The 14,554-nt window shown below is 39.0% G+C and overlaps 1 protein-coding gene across 1 annotated transcript; it reads right to left on the reverse strand.

Annotated features, from left to right (window-relative positions):
• On the reverse strand, positions 9,620–12,368 carry LOC109825151 (programmed cell death protein 4-like). Its single transcript, XM_020391892.1, has 2 exons — positions 12,223–12,368; positions 9,620–11,731 (listed from the first exon to the last, which is right to left on the reverse strand). The coding sequence occupies exons 1-2, from the start codon at positions 12,346–12,348 to the stop codon at positions 9,938–9,940; spliced, it is 1,920 nt and encodes a 639-aa protein (XP_020247481.1). The 5' UTR covers positions 12,349–12,368; the 3' UTR covers positions 9,620–9,937.

Consider the following 14,554-nt stretch of genomic DNA (forward strand, 5'->3'; position numbering starts at 1 on the left):
CTCATCGCAACATCATGCGGCTTACTACCTAACTCGAATGTCCATCAAAGTACAAACATATTAGCCTAATCTGGAATACTATGCAAACTAAAGAGATGTGGAGTCTCGGTGCCCAAGTGTCCTGTGGCTCATCGCGGTATCATGCGGTTCGCAACCGAACTCGAACATCCATGTAGTATTATGATGCGAAGTATAGGTACTCGCAGTATCCCGCGGTGCATCGCAATCTCATGCGGCTCACAACCTATCTCGGTCATCCATGCAGACGTTAACGCTGACTTATGCAACTCGATAGATATCGCCCCTACGTCACGATAAGTGTAAAACATGGCTACGCACTCACGAGGATCCGTGCGTGCCTAAACCCGATGCGTACACTATCATGGTCTCGCATGTGTATCGATGCGCGAGCCCGTCCTTCGTGTTCACAATCAAACATGCGTGGAAGATCAATCTTGCAAACATCTCCAGATCAGTCGACTGATATTCTCCATTGATCGCGAACGTGCACGAAACATGCACAAAAACAAACTTCAATCGGTAAACACTAACACCGTTAGTGAACAGCAATTTCGCCTGTGAATAGTAACACCGACAGTGAATAGTTTTTTTCAACGGTAAACAGTAACACAATCGGTAAATAGTAATTCCGACGGTAAACAGTAACACCAGGGGTGAATAGTGACTTCGATGGTGAATTTATTCCGGTAGTGAACAGTAGCACCGGCGGTGAACAGTAGCACCGACGGTGACCGGTATTAAATACTTGAGTTCTAGCCATCAAGACCATGTCATTTTTTTATTTAGGGATTTAATCTAAAATTCTATTCATCAAGGTCAAAACTAATTCAAAATGAGTTTGGAAAGAGATGAATTTGCCTTTATTGAACTCTGAAATTAAAATCCCTATCCATTCCTTCTCTTCGAATAGCCAAAATTTCCTCCTTTTCCTTTCTTTTCTTCCTCTCTCTCTCTCTCTTCCTCTCTCTCTCTCTCTCTTCCTCTCTCTTCTTCCTTCCCGTGAATGTGAGAAGAGTGTTCAAGGGAGGGTGCTTTTTATAGAGGACGGAAAGTGGAGGGTAGGTGAAAAATTAGGCAGAGTTAGATAGAGATAGGTGGAATTATATATATATAATATTTTATATTATTTAAAAATAAGGTTTCAATCTTCGTTTTCAGAAAGCAACAAAACTTTACCCACAGTACCGTCTTGAAATTCTAAGTTCGATGGCGCAAACCTCGCGTCCATCTGATTAACAGAAAAATTACTAAAAATCCAAATACGTCGGATTTTAGCAGATTCGTGATACCAATGTTGAAACTGCGAATTGATCTCAAATCGATCCCAATTTGATCCATTCATCCCAGAATGATCACCAACCATAGTTAAATTTTTTTAAAATTATTTTTCTTAAATTTTTAGGGTTTTACATTCACCCTTCCTTAAAGAGAATTTCATCCCCGAAATTCAGCAATTTTTGAGTTACGCGTATTACGACCTCACTCAATCTAGGAATTACTAACGGACTCTATACATGAATCTTAGAAAACTCTATACTAGCTCAACGACTCAACACAAGATATCCTAAGGATGCTGAAACTAGAGCTCTGATACCAACTTGTGATCGATTTGAGACCAATTCGCAGTTTCAACCTCGATATCGCGAGTCTGCTGAAATTCGATGCATTTGTATTGTTAATAGTTTTTTTGTTAATCAGATGGACGTGAGGTTTGCGCCATTGATCTTAAAATTTCGAGATAGTACTGTGGGTAAAATTTCGTTACTTTCTGAAAACGGAGACTGGAACCCTATTTTTAAATAAAATATTATATATATATAATTCCACCTACCTCTATCTAACTCTACCTAATTTTTCACCTACCCTCCACTTTCCATCCTCTATAAAAAGCACCCTCCCTTCAACACTCTTCTCACATTCACGGGAAGAAAGAAGATAGAGAAAGAGAGAGAGAGAGAAAAGAGGAGAGAGAGAGAGGAAGAAAGGAAAGGAAAAGGGGATGAAATTTTGGCTATTCGAAGAGAAGAAATGGATAGGGACTTCAATTTCAAAGTTTAATAAAGACAAGTTCATCTCTTTCCAAACTCATTCCGAATTAGGCTAATATGCTTATACTCCACTGGGTGTTCGAGTTAGGTAGTAAGCCGCAGGATATTGCGATGAGCCACATGATATGGTGAGCACATATACTCCACACCAGAAATCGTTGTAGAGGATCATACAGAATTGTGTATTTGCTCTCATGTCACCTACCCCGATGGTAGTGTATAAGATTGTATTTTGTCATATACAACGTATCCTAGATGAGGTCTTCACTGGATTTTTATACTTGTTTTGACGCCACCTACCCGAGGATAGTGTGAGATGCTATGATACGATATATTTTGAGATGAGGTGTTAGTGATGTAATTTTACCCTTGTTGATTATTTTTATAGGATTTGGAGTTGATATTTAGCGATCCACAATTTGAGATACATGATATATATATGAGGGTGTTCTTATTTGGATTATTTCGCTCAACGTACTTATTCTCGTGTTGTAGATTTCTAAATCTTAACTCCTTTTAGTGCATGGCAGGTTTGACATCTTTGGTTTCACCTTGGACTGTAGCCATGTGTGAAACCAGTGACGTCACAAACACTCGCCATAATGGGTTTCCGCATGTTTATGTATGTGATACTATTAGTACATGAGACATAAACTATGGTGATATACATCACATACTCATACTTAATCCACAAATTGGCATATGGTCAATTATTCATTGAGTTATCAAGGACCATATCTATATAGGTCTACATAACAGTAAAATGAAATTGGCATAATTAGACTATGCAAACAAGAAAAAACATTACAGAAAAAGTAGAACAATATTGTGTATGGACCAAGCACAGAAATTTTTTTCCATGCAACTTTGACCCAAGGTCTAAGCGAAAGTGAGAAAATAGTAAGCATCCAACTCGTCAACTTACTGACTGCGCCTAACAATCTCTTGGAATATGTTGTGTTGGCACTCAAAAAAGTAATAGAGGAAGAATAATAAACTATCTAATTATTTTAGTGAGCTAGGGTACAGAATGAATTCGATAAAGAGAACACAAATGCGGTACCATGAATAAAATAATGCAAATAGAGAAAACTATTACAATATGAAATCAAATGACATAACCGTTTTTGGTAATACATGTTTCTATTAGATGGCTTTATGCGGATGTGCTCAAATATATGCTTTGGCATAGCGAGTGTTATCAAAGGCGCATTCCACATGCACCTTGCAGTGCAGGGCGACAACAAAGCTCCCCGCACCTGATGCGGCAGCAACTCGCAAGCACCTTGCGCGAAGATGCTTTGCACAGGGTTCATGCAAGACATAGCCTCATATGTTTTTATTCTCTAACATTTTAATCTAGTCTTTACACCCAATAAATCATATCCCAAAAAGAAAAATAAACTCATAGGCTTTTAGTAGTCTGGTTGAGTGCCCTAATACTTTCTCGTTTACTATGTGATTTTGCTTCGATATTAGTCTAGATTTTACTTTTGATTTGGAAAATTATGATCTTCTCTATTAGCCTACTATGTTGGATGGATTAGTATTATGAATTATAACATTATTTGTGATTTAGAAGTAGTTATTATTTTCCTTGACAAACTTTTTAATGAAAATTCATAAACATGTTCTTACGTGCTTGATTATAAAAATTATGAGTGTAGTGTGTGCCTTGTTTCACTCAGATGTGCACATAGCATTACGCCATGCCCATGTTCGCATCAAGGGACTTTGCACCCCGCATTGCACCCCGTGCATTGACAACACTGCTAGCAACCTCGATAAAACTGCTTGACATATGCATGTATAATTACACACAAACTAAGAATCTCTGATTTACTATCCTTAAGTCATAACATCTGTATTGGTATTATTTATAAAATTATACATGACAGTTTTGCATGTGCTTTGAATCGTGAAGGAGCTTTATACCTACTGTTTGTCCAGAGCAGTCAGTCTTAGGCAAACAAGGTAGATGGAAGATGTTATCTTATCAATGATTATTTGAATGACAACCATATTTTGAGATTTACGCTAAAAAAACTACATTTTGGAGTTATATAAACATGCCTCAATAGATAATTCTTTATATGATTTCCAAATGAGGAATCATTTGGGATCATAAAGCTTCGGACTAACTCGAGAAAATGGGAGAAGGGAAAAAAATCAAGTGATATTAGTGAAGTAATGGGCATATGTACAACCATTAAAGGAAAAAGCCTACAGAATCCTAGGTTTTGATCGTCCAGCAATTTTCTTTACAGTACTGTCCTAAGCCCACTCTTCATAAACCAAAGACGAGTTCTAATTACCCAGAACATGGCAAGACGAAAGTCTCCATAGGCAAATCCAATCATCAAATTCTCTTTAAAAAAATGTACTGACACAGAAGTTTACACCCGTGCAACTGGGCATACCAAGTCTTGCAATAGCATGGTTCTATATCAATGACATGATAGGAATGTGTATAATCAAGATTGTTTGTATCAGGTTAAGGTAGACATAATTGCTATTATACGAAGGAAACCATCACTCAAATGTCTAACTGGGTTTAAATATTACCACGCCCTTTGCACAAAATTCCAACTTCATTCAAGTAACATCAGAAAACCAAACTCATTGGCTTCTAATATGACACTGATTACACAAACAAAGATCTACTGGACCAACATTACAAGAGCAGCTTCAAAGTTAAACTCTGATTCTAGTGCATCACAACTTAGGGTTTTCCCTTGGAGAATAGGGTCCGATGCGGATTGAATGATGATGTTGCAAAGGCTCCACAAAAAAATTAATTCAAATAACTACTACTGCTTCATCTGATCACACAAAGATTTGGTCGATATTCACCCGTGCAGGATATAAGTAAAATGCACCTACATTTTCTATGCGAGGTTTACGTTCGGCTCAAAATCTTCCTTCTTTTAAGGATCTAGCTTATGGGCAGACTGATAGACTACTGTCAAACACCAAACTCCGCTAAAACCATTGGGCACGATCAACAAAGACCAAAACTTTACATGTATCAATGCAACCTCATAAAGATCAATATGATAAGCAAACAATCGTATAACCCAGTGTTGTAAAACACGCTCTGGGCGGCCGCCTAGGCGCCCGCCTAAGCGGAGGCGGTGCCCAGAGCGTGCAAAAATGTCCTGGGCGGTCGCGATTAGGCGCTACGAGCGCATCAAAAATCGTCTTCGTCGCTTCGATCTCGTGCTGGCCGCTGGCGTTTCGAGCTCTTCTTCAACCTCGTGCTGGACTTTCGAGCTCATCTTCAATCTCGTGCTGGAGCTTCGTCTTCGATCTCAACCCAAGTTCGGTCTCGTGCTGGAGCTTCGTCTTCGATCTCCGCCAAAACCCAAGTTCGATCTCGTGCTGGACTTTCGAGCTCGCCTTCAACCTCGTGCTGGACTTTCGAGCTCGTCCCGACGTCCTCAACCTCGTGCTGAAAACAGAAGCACTACAAAATCATTTCCTCGCTCTTGTAAAAGGTAAGTAAACTGAAGACCCATCTCGATTTGAGCTCTATACTTGCTATTTTTGGCTCTTCTCCAGTTCTCCTCTCTCCTTTTGATCGATTCTTTGGTGGCTGAGATGCCCTTTTCCAGTTTTCAGCTCTCGAGATGATGAGAAATTCGAAGAACCCCACTTCGCTTACGTCGTTTGTTTAGTCCTCTGATTGGAATCATATAATAATTTTTGAGGTTCTTTTGATTTTTGTGTCTAAAACCCATTTTAGCAACTGGGTATCGGTCAAAATTTATCTTGGGCTTTTATGGGTTGCTCTGTTCTCTGTTGAAATGATGGAATTTGAACGTTGTTTTTTTTATTTTTTATGAACATTTGTTGAGTTGGTTGCTTAATTGGGTATTGTGGCGTCCTCGAATTCTTCAGTTAACTTATGGTGGTATATGTAGACATCTTTTGGATTTGTACTTACTCACCAATTCTTTCTTTTTCGTGTATGAATTGACCATTTCGAGATTGTTGCTGCTTATGTGAATTTTTGCTCAAAGCTTACAACTGTACATACAATAATTGTGTATCTGTATTGAGTTGAGTGCTGAAACTATAATATTCATGCTCCCTACATTTGGATTTGCAGCAATAACGAATGAAGTTACAGTCTTTGACCTACAAAATAGAACAATAATTAGTTATAGTTTTTGAAGTTGCAGCAATAACGAATGAAAGTACAGTTTTTGACCTACAAAAATAAGTTAACAGTAAGGGAAATTACACATGTGAGAGTTTATATATTTCTTGTTTTGAGATTCTGTTCAAGTATCACAATTAAAAAAAGAAAAACCGCCCAGAAGAAAAAAACCGCCCAGAAACCGCTTAGGCGCCCGTCTAGGCGTCTAAGCGCTGGGCGCCAAGTCCGACGCCCAGAAGCGCCCAGCGTTTAATGTAACATTGGTATAACCCAAAAACAACAGCTAAATATACCAACTTGGGGCTCAAGCTTTGCGCCTGAGACGCTTCCTGAGCTTCTTCAGCTTGTGCTTGTTCATCTTCTTCTTCCTCTTCTTCTTCACGCTGTCAGCCCACACCGCAGGCCCATCATCATCCCCAGAGCCCATCTGTCCGTCGGACCGGAGAAGCCCATTTACTGAAATCGGGTCCAAACTGAAGCAATGGGGGAAAGATGGGTAAAAGGTCAAACTAGAATTAGGGTTAGGGTTTGGGCTAGGGCCTGGGTTTTGGTGGAGAACTGGAGAAGTTGGGGGAATTGGGAGTTGGGTTCTGTAGAGGGACGTGAGGATTCGCAGTGGAGGAGATGGCAAGGGTTTTTTGAGGAGTTTTTGGAGGAATGAGGCCGCCATTGATTTTGAGCAGAGAGAGAGAGAGGAGAGAGAGAGGAGAGAGAAAGTAGAAAGAGAGAAAGTAAAGGGCTTTAGGGCTGGATTTGAACTGCTCAAGTCATTAGAAGTGAATGGGCCTCATCAAGGCCCAATTCTCATACACAAAGTCAACATGTTTCTTTTCTTTCTTTTTGTTGTCTTTTATTTTCTTTTTTCTTTTTCTTTTTTATTTTTTTCCAAAAACTAATATAAAAATATTACACATGTGATGATGACAAGCGGGCAACAAGTTGCGCCGCTAATCCTTTCTGAATTGCAAAACCTAACCTACGAAACACATACTCAGCGGACCCTGATGTCGCCACATTCTTATTCGCGAATTTCTAAACCCTCCTGAGGAACTCCACCGCATCAGCTGCAAGGAAACCAAACGTGTCGAAAGCGAACGGGATGAAGCTGTGGTGGTTGTCCTTGCAAGCTTGATCATGTTTGCCCACCTTGGCCTCTGCCGCTCTATTCGCTGCATGCCCAACCTTGAACTCTCCATTACCAAACCCCACCAACGGAGACACCCCTGTAAGATCAACACAAGCATGCTTCCCCCCGCTCCAACTGTAGACAAGAACGTCTGCCGGCCTTAGAGTAGATCTAGTCTCTCCAGGAGGAGTGAGGAAGTTGACAGGCGCTTCTTTCTTTTTTTTTTCCCTTTCTCTTTTTTCTCTTTCTTTTTCTTTTTATTTTAGGAAAAGAAAAGCCTCTTGAGGACACTGGAGATATCATATGGAGAAGAAGGACAGAGTCGTATATGTGGCATCAAGCGGGTTCATAATTAAGAGGAGGAAAAATCAACAAAGAACTCATGTTTCATCATGTATATACCAACTGCGTGATAGGGAGGTGTCAGTTTATTCTTTTTCCCTATATGATATTTTCTAGATGACTTTTTGTACATTTTTTTGTTCGTTATTCGTGAATAATTTTACGAAACTATCATGAATATTATGGGTTTTGCTTTTTTGAAAAGCTATCGTGAACCATCATCAGCGTGGTTGTGGTCTTTCCCGATCCATCCTCAATTGCCGGTGCTTCTCAATTCTGAGTATGGAATACACTAATGTGTATTATAATATCAACATTTGGAAATATATTTCATTTACCAATTATTTGGTGAATAGTATCATAAACAACGTTGAAAAAAAAATTGCATATGAAATTAACCATCCTGATTGAATTTATATATCCAACAATATATCCATGAATTTAGATGTGGACTTGTCAAATCACGCTCTACCTTCTACCTTCTATTAACTACAACACAGAGGGGGGGAAGGAAATCAAGCAATTTTTTTCTCTCTCGCTTCAACACACACAAGTACCAAATTAATTTCTTTTCATTATTGCCCCCAGTATCATATTTCTTCATTTTTCAGCTATTTAATTGCATAATCTTTCCATCAAAAAAAAAAGGATAACATGTAATGGAAGATCGAGAGATCCAATCAAAAGACGAGAACGATCCTCCCAAAATACATATTGTCTTAGATAAACGATCAATCACAATACACAATTTACATATAATCATGCCAAATACAATATAAATATATTTATAGAATTATAGCAGCTATAAGTACCGTAACAACACAATTAAAGCCGCGCCCTTAACAAATTATTATCATTACAAATCATCAAATTTTTATTAATTTAAAAGAACATATATCCAGCACCAGCAGCTGCCAGCAGCGAACCGCGAGACGGAGGCGGCCACTTGAACCCCCAGGGCGGCCCGGCGCTCGACGCAGTCCGGGTCGCGAGCCCGTAGTGCTTCGGCCTTGGCCCGAGGCTCCCGAGTGCAGCGCACTGCTTTCACGTCGTAGTCTGTTCGATCGCGTTCGACGCGGCCGTTCGGGCTAGCGCTTATGCGCCATTCCCCGGCGACTTGGATGCGCGAACGGTTGTCATGCACGCCGGCAGCTCTGCTGCCGGCGGGGGGCTGCTTTGTTGTCAGCAAAGACGGCGGCGACAGCGAAGAGGAGGAGGAGGGCGAGGATCGAGAAACGAGGGAGGGCCATTTTCTCGATTAGGGTTAGAGTTAGGATTTAGGAGGATGGAGGAGCTGGTGAGAAAAAGGGCGGGTTTTATAAGATAGTTTTTGGCGGTTATAGCCGTTGGGATGTTCTATCATCCATTAAATAACTAATGGTTAACATTATTTACTTTTTATACTAAAAGAAGTTAATAAAAGGTGAGGATGAGAGGACGTAAATTCACGAAAAGAGTGTTTCGGGCAGTTTTATGCGGCCAAAGACTTGGTTTTTTTTATTGACTAGTGTTTCAAGGAATGGTTTTTTTTATTGGCTAGTAATTAACATCAAGACAAATCAAAACATGCTACTTATTGAGATATTTGATCCATAGATGGATAGAAAAAGCAAACTCAAATCCAATATGCATGCCATCAAAATATAAACAGTGGCCAATATTAGAGATATTATTAGATAGCCACCATGTCACACGTGGCTCTTTGTAATATGTCAGGGCTCATGATTCAAATGCCATTAGATACATGCATACATGCCATTAGGTACCATGATGTATGACCTGAAAGAAATACAGTGATGCCATATAAAATCAGCAAAAGCTGAGTTTGTTCTAGCTCTGCTACATGCGCAGAAGTCGAACACAACAAAATATTTGTGCACATAAGATAGCATAACTCCACGCAAATGAAGCCAAAAAAACTGCAGCCAAACTCGCAAATATTCACACTGCAACCTCTATTAAACTGAGAGTCCAGGTAATAGTCCAGTTATCTACAATATTACAGTCATATTTTTTCCCTTATACTACACCAAAGTAAAAGAGCATTATGGTAAACGAAGGAACGGGGAAAAAAGAAAAAGAAAAAATATCTGCATATGTTGATCTCCAATTAAGAAAGCAACCCATACTGCTTTCTTCCTCCCATTTCTACTGCACAAACTACTTCTGCTTCTTTCTAACTTGCGCTTGCGTCAACGGTTGGCTTACCTTCTAACTTGTGACTGCGTCGACGGTTGGCTAACCTTCCAAAAATGAGGGTAATAACCAACCCTTTTTCTTACCATACTCCTCTACATAACTCTGAAACTTCTCCTTGGCATCAGGGATGTCGAGAGCCAAATCATCGATCCCATCCTTAACCCTGGAGAACCCCTTAGTCATCTGGTTGATGGTGATCAACCCCTCGCCAAAACACTGCTGAAGCAGCTCCAGAATCCTCTCGTCGCTCTTCTTCTCCATCGCCATCACCAAAGCTTTCTTCACAACTTCATGGTTGAAAAATGGCATTCCAAGGTCTCGAATGCATTGACAAGCCTCGCCTAAATCTCCGCCGCACTCGTACTCTTCTAGAAGCTTTGTTATCTTGTCCTTTGCATCATCGACAGCCCATCCACTCCCACCTCCCCAGCATCTAAGAAGCCTCTCTCCTGCGTGTCGAGCTGAAACTAGGGTTCTTGCCATTCGAACAGTTTTGCTACCGCAACAATTTGGTGGTAGTTTACTTGTGATTTCCCCTAAATTCAATGGAGCTATGACATCATCAATCACTGCTCTTGCTAAAAATAAAGCCAACTCATCTGAGGCATCTTTGATGTCTAAGGCAGTGTCTTCTGCTGATTCTAGTAGCAATATGAATCCATTCACAATATCATCAGTAGAGAAGGTCTCCATTGTCAGCGCTGATAATAGAACCGATGCCATTTCCTTCTCTCTGTTCTTCCGGTCCATAGCTAGTGTTATAAGTTTTTTGAGGAAAAGAGAGTTGTACTGTGGAGAAGCAAGTTCTTCGAGGTTATGGATGAGCTCGGGTATGTCGTCAGAAAGAAAGTACTCATGAATTATTGTCACGGCTTCTTCTTTGTACCGCTTCACCTTCTCGTATTCTTCGTTGTCTTTTAAGTCTCCATCTCCAACTGAGGGATTGAGAAAGGAAGAATCGAGCCATCCTTCAGATATAGCTTTGGTCACCAACGATTCAAACAAAGATTTTGCCGAGGGAATATCAAGAGAGAGATCATCGAGACTATCAGAAAGCCGGGAGAAACCCTTTGTCATTTGGCTAGAACTGATCAGGCCTTCATCAGAAGCACCCTTCAAGAGCTTTAGTATTAAGGGTTTCGATGTTCGGATCTCCATGGCAAGAACTAGAGCTCGTTTCACAACTTCGTGATGGAAAAATGAGACGCCTAATTCTCTGATACACCTACAGGCCTCCACTGTATCTCCACTTTCAACATATTCCCTCAACAGATCTGCAATCTTTTTCTTCATTTCTTCAACAGTGATATGTGTGCTTCCACCCCATCGTCGTTCCACTAGCTCAGCATGGTGAGGAGCAGATAGATAAGTCTTTTCGGCCGTTTGTATTATTTCAAGTCCTTTCGAGGACTCAGCAAGTGACCCCTTAGCTATTTTAAGGAAGGCGGGTGGCAATATGTCATCAACAACTGCTCGTGCAACGAAGAGAGCCAAGATGTCAACTGCATTTAGTATATCGACTGCCAAATCATCAGCGGATTCCAGGAGAATGAGAAACCCACGACTGATCTGATCTGAGCTTATCACATCGGCATAAAGAGCAGAAAGCAGAACTGATGCCATTTCTTTCTCTTTGTCATGCCTATCCATTGCAGCTGAAATGAGTTTTTTAACGAAGTAGTGATGGTACTCATTGGAACCAAGATCTCTGAGATCAGAAGCTGCAAAGTCCACATCACCAGTGCTGAAATATTCCTCAATGATAGGCACTATGAACCTTTTATACTCATCGACAGAGGCAGGCACAGCAGTGCCAACTAAGTCATAAGGTTCCTAGTATAAAGAATGTTAAAAAGCTTGTGTCAGACTTTGTTTAGTATTAAATTAATAAAAAAATAAAACAAATTATTCATGCTACCAAATAATTCCACAGCACATGAACAGTCAAAATGTAAACTATTACACATGAAGGGAAATTTAGGTGTCTCTAGATACAGTATACCACATAGTAGCATGATTAACAATTATATGGAAAAACAGTAACAAATCCAATTGAACTAGAGATAAATCACAGAGGCAAGTGCTTCAATTGCATTCCAGAATGGTATTTTTTTTCATTATTAGTCCTTCCTTTTATGTCTGATTTTACATGCATTTATTAAATTATATCAATTATACATATACTTTTTAGTAATATATATATGATATTCTGAGTTCTCGTATTTTGCCTTCTGTTACAAATTTCAAATGTTTTCCCAAATAAGTAGGCAGATCATCCTTGCATAAAAGAGTGAAAGGGATGAAAATGCGAGACTGCCTCATACCTCGCCACTGTCATAATTTGGATCCTTTCGATCACAGGGTGAATTTGAATCGGTATCAAGAAGTTTGCCCCACGTTCCTTTACCACCAGCACCATCTGCCGCCACAGAATATAAGAAAAGCACCATAAATACAAGCAGAAAAGGTAAGTAATTTTTTTTTAATATTTTGATCTCAACTCTAGTAAGTGATTTTCACATAATAGACAACAATTATGGAAAAATAATAATAATGCAATAATGCCCCAAAAAAATTACCCTACCTTCAAGATACACGGACTAAATATTGTAACATGTTAACCCTATAGGGGCACACTAAGTATCCCTAATTTGTTGAATTCATCATCAAATTATAGCGTTCACGAATATCACTTTCAGGAATCAAATTCATATAAATTTTAAACTCAGAAAAATCATGCTTTAGTACACATGACCTATGATTTTCCCCCTTTTCGTCTTAACCCCTACAAAGTTTTCCTAACATACTTACGTCTCTCTGCGCGCATTTTATTATATCCTAGCAAAAAAGTATGAGGTTATGTGAACCATGGAACTAGGAATAATGTTCCCAAAGTACTAGCTTCAACGGGCCAAACCATCTAACGATTTATATTTGACAACATCGTTGTTTATGTTTCTACACCCCACAATGTTTTCTCTACTGGTCTGGCCATCCACATGTTTGAACTTATAACTTATTCATTTACATCTACCTTTAAGAATACTTTCTTTTCTATCTATAGCAGGCTCACTTAAGAGTAAGAGGCAGAACAGGTAGTATAAGTCACACTGCCACCTTTTCACTGGCTGTTGGAGCTAAATCCACCATTAATACAGATGCCATCGTTTTAGGGAGAAAATTACGAGGAACATTACTGAATGATCCAATAGTACTTGTGGTTCATCAAATGAATAAAAACTTTCTATGATTAGACTATTAGAGAGCCCTCACATCTGCGTATTTCATCTATACTTGAATATTCTCGAATTTTACTTTTTTATGTGTATATCCTTCTTGTAATATCTGTCTCATCTCATCAACACATCAACAGAGGTAAAATTGTCTCACTTGCACACATTCCGCCACTTCTTTTCTTCTACATACTACCTTATGTAACTATAAGTTGTAGACTGAGTAACACCAAATCTTATTGCCCGTCATGCACATTAAAAGCAGGAGGACATCGGACAATATGATAAATTTATGTCTCTCCCGCTTTACTACCAATTGCATGGCGTGCATGGTGCTTACATACAAATTCTACAATATTATACACGATTCATTGAAAATTTCAATTATAGAAGGGGCATAATTTTACACATAACACTCTAAATTCCCTCATATATATTTTTTCTTGACTATTCTAAATCTAATTTTCCATTTATATTCCTCTCACTGTTATGTTTCCTATTTACACCCCTCCATAAAGTTAAAATTTCTATTGTTTACAATCTATACTTTTCGCATGTAACTTTACTAAACAAATTTTTGGGTCTGTAGCTCAACATGTGTTGGTGAAAACTTTTTGGTGCATGTATTACAAAATTTGTGAAGAAAATACATAATTTTCAACTTATATGAGTCAGCTCTGGTAACACCTTCAATGCCGGATGGCAACAAAAAAACTTCCAGATTGTCGTATTGGGATCTTCAGATTGTTTTCTTGGTTTTCCGCCAAAAATTACTTTTTGCCTCTAAATAAACCGTCCCTTTAATTTCCCTTTAAATGTTTTGAGGTTATTATCCTATCTGAAATTCAATGTCGGCTGGCAACAAACGAACTTCCAAATTGTCGTATCAGGATCTTCAGCTTGTTTTTTTGGTTGGCTGCCAAAAAATTACTTTTTGCCTCTAAATAAACCGTCCCTATATCCCTCAATTTCCCTTTAAATGTTAAGATTTTTATCATAGCTTTTCAGAATTTACCATTTACGTAAAAGATTTATCAACTTTCTTAAGCATTCATGAAATTGGTTTTAGATTTTGCAAATAACTGACCACTTGTTGGATCATCCGTGTTCCTTTCTTGCCTATTTAAGTTTGAGAGTATCATATGCATTATTTTATTCATATAAAAGGTGATTTTTTGCCGTATATCTTAGGATTTTTCTCTCAGTTACATGTCTTGCCATGTCCATGTCTCTGCAAGATAGCTTCCTACAATACTTTTACTAGCTTGTTTTGCAGGACATTCAGCTTATCTTCCAACTCCAATATAAATTAACCCAGGAATCAACAATCAAAAAAAAAATAATCAACTAACATTACCCTTCACCAGTTCATCAATCACCAAGACCAAATCTTAGCATGCATGTTACAGATACTTAGCAAACC

Source organism: Asparagus officinalis, chromosome 10 (genome assembly GCF_001876935.1).
Source record: "Asparagus officinalis chromosome 10, Aspof.V1, whole genome shotgun sequence".
Lineage (NCBI taxonomy): Eukaryota > Viridiplantae > Streptophyta > Magnoliopsida > Asparagales > Asparagaceae > Asparagus > Asparagus officinalis.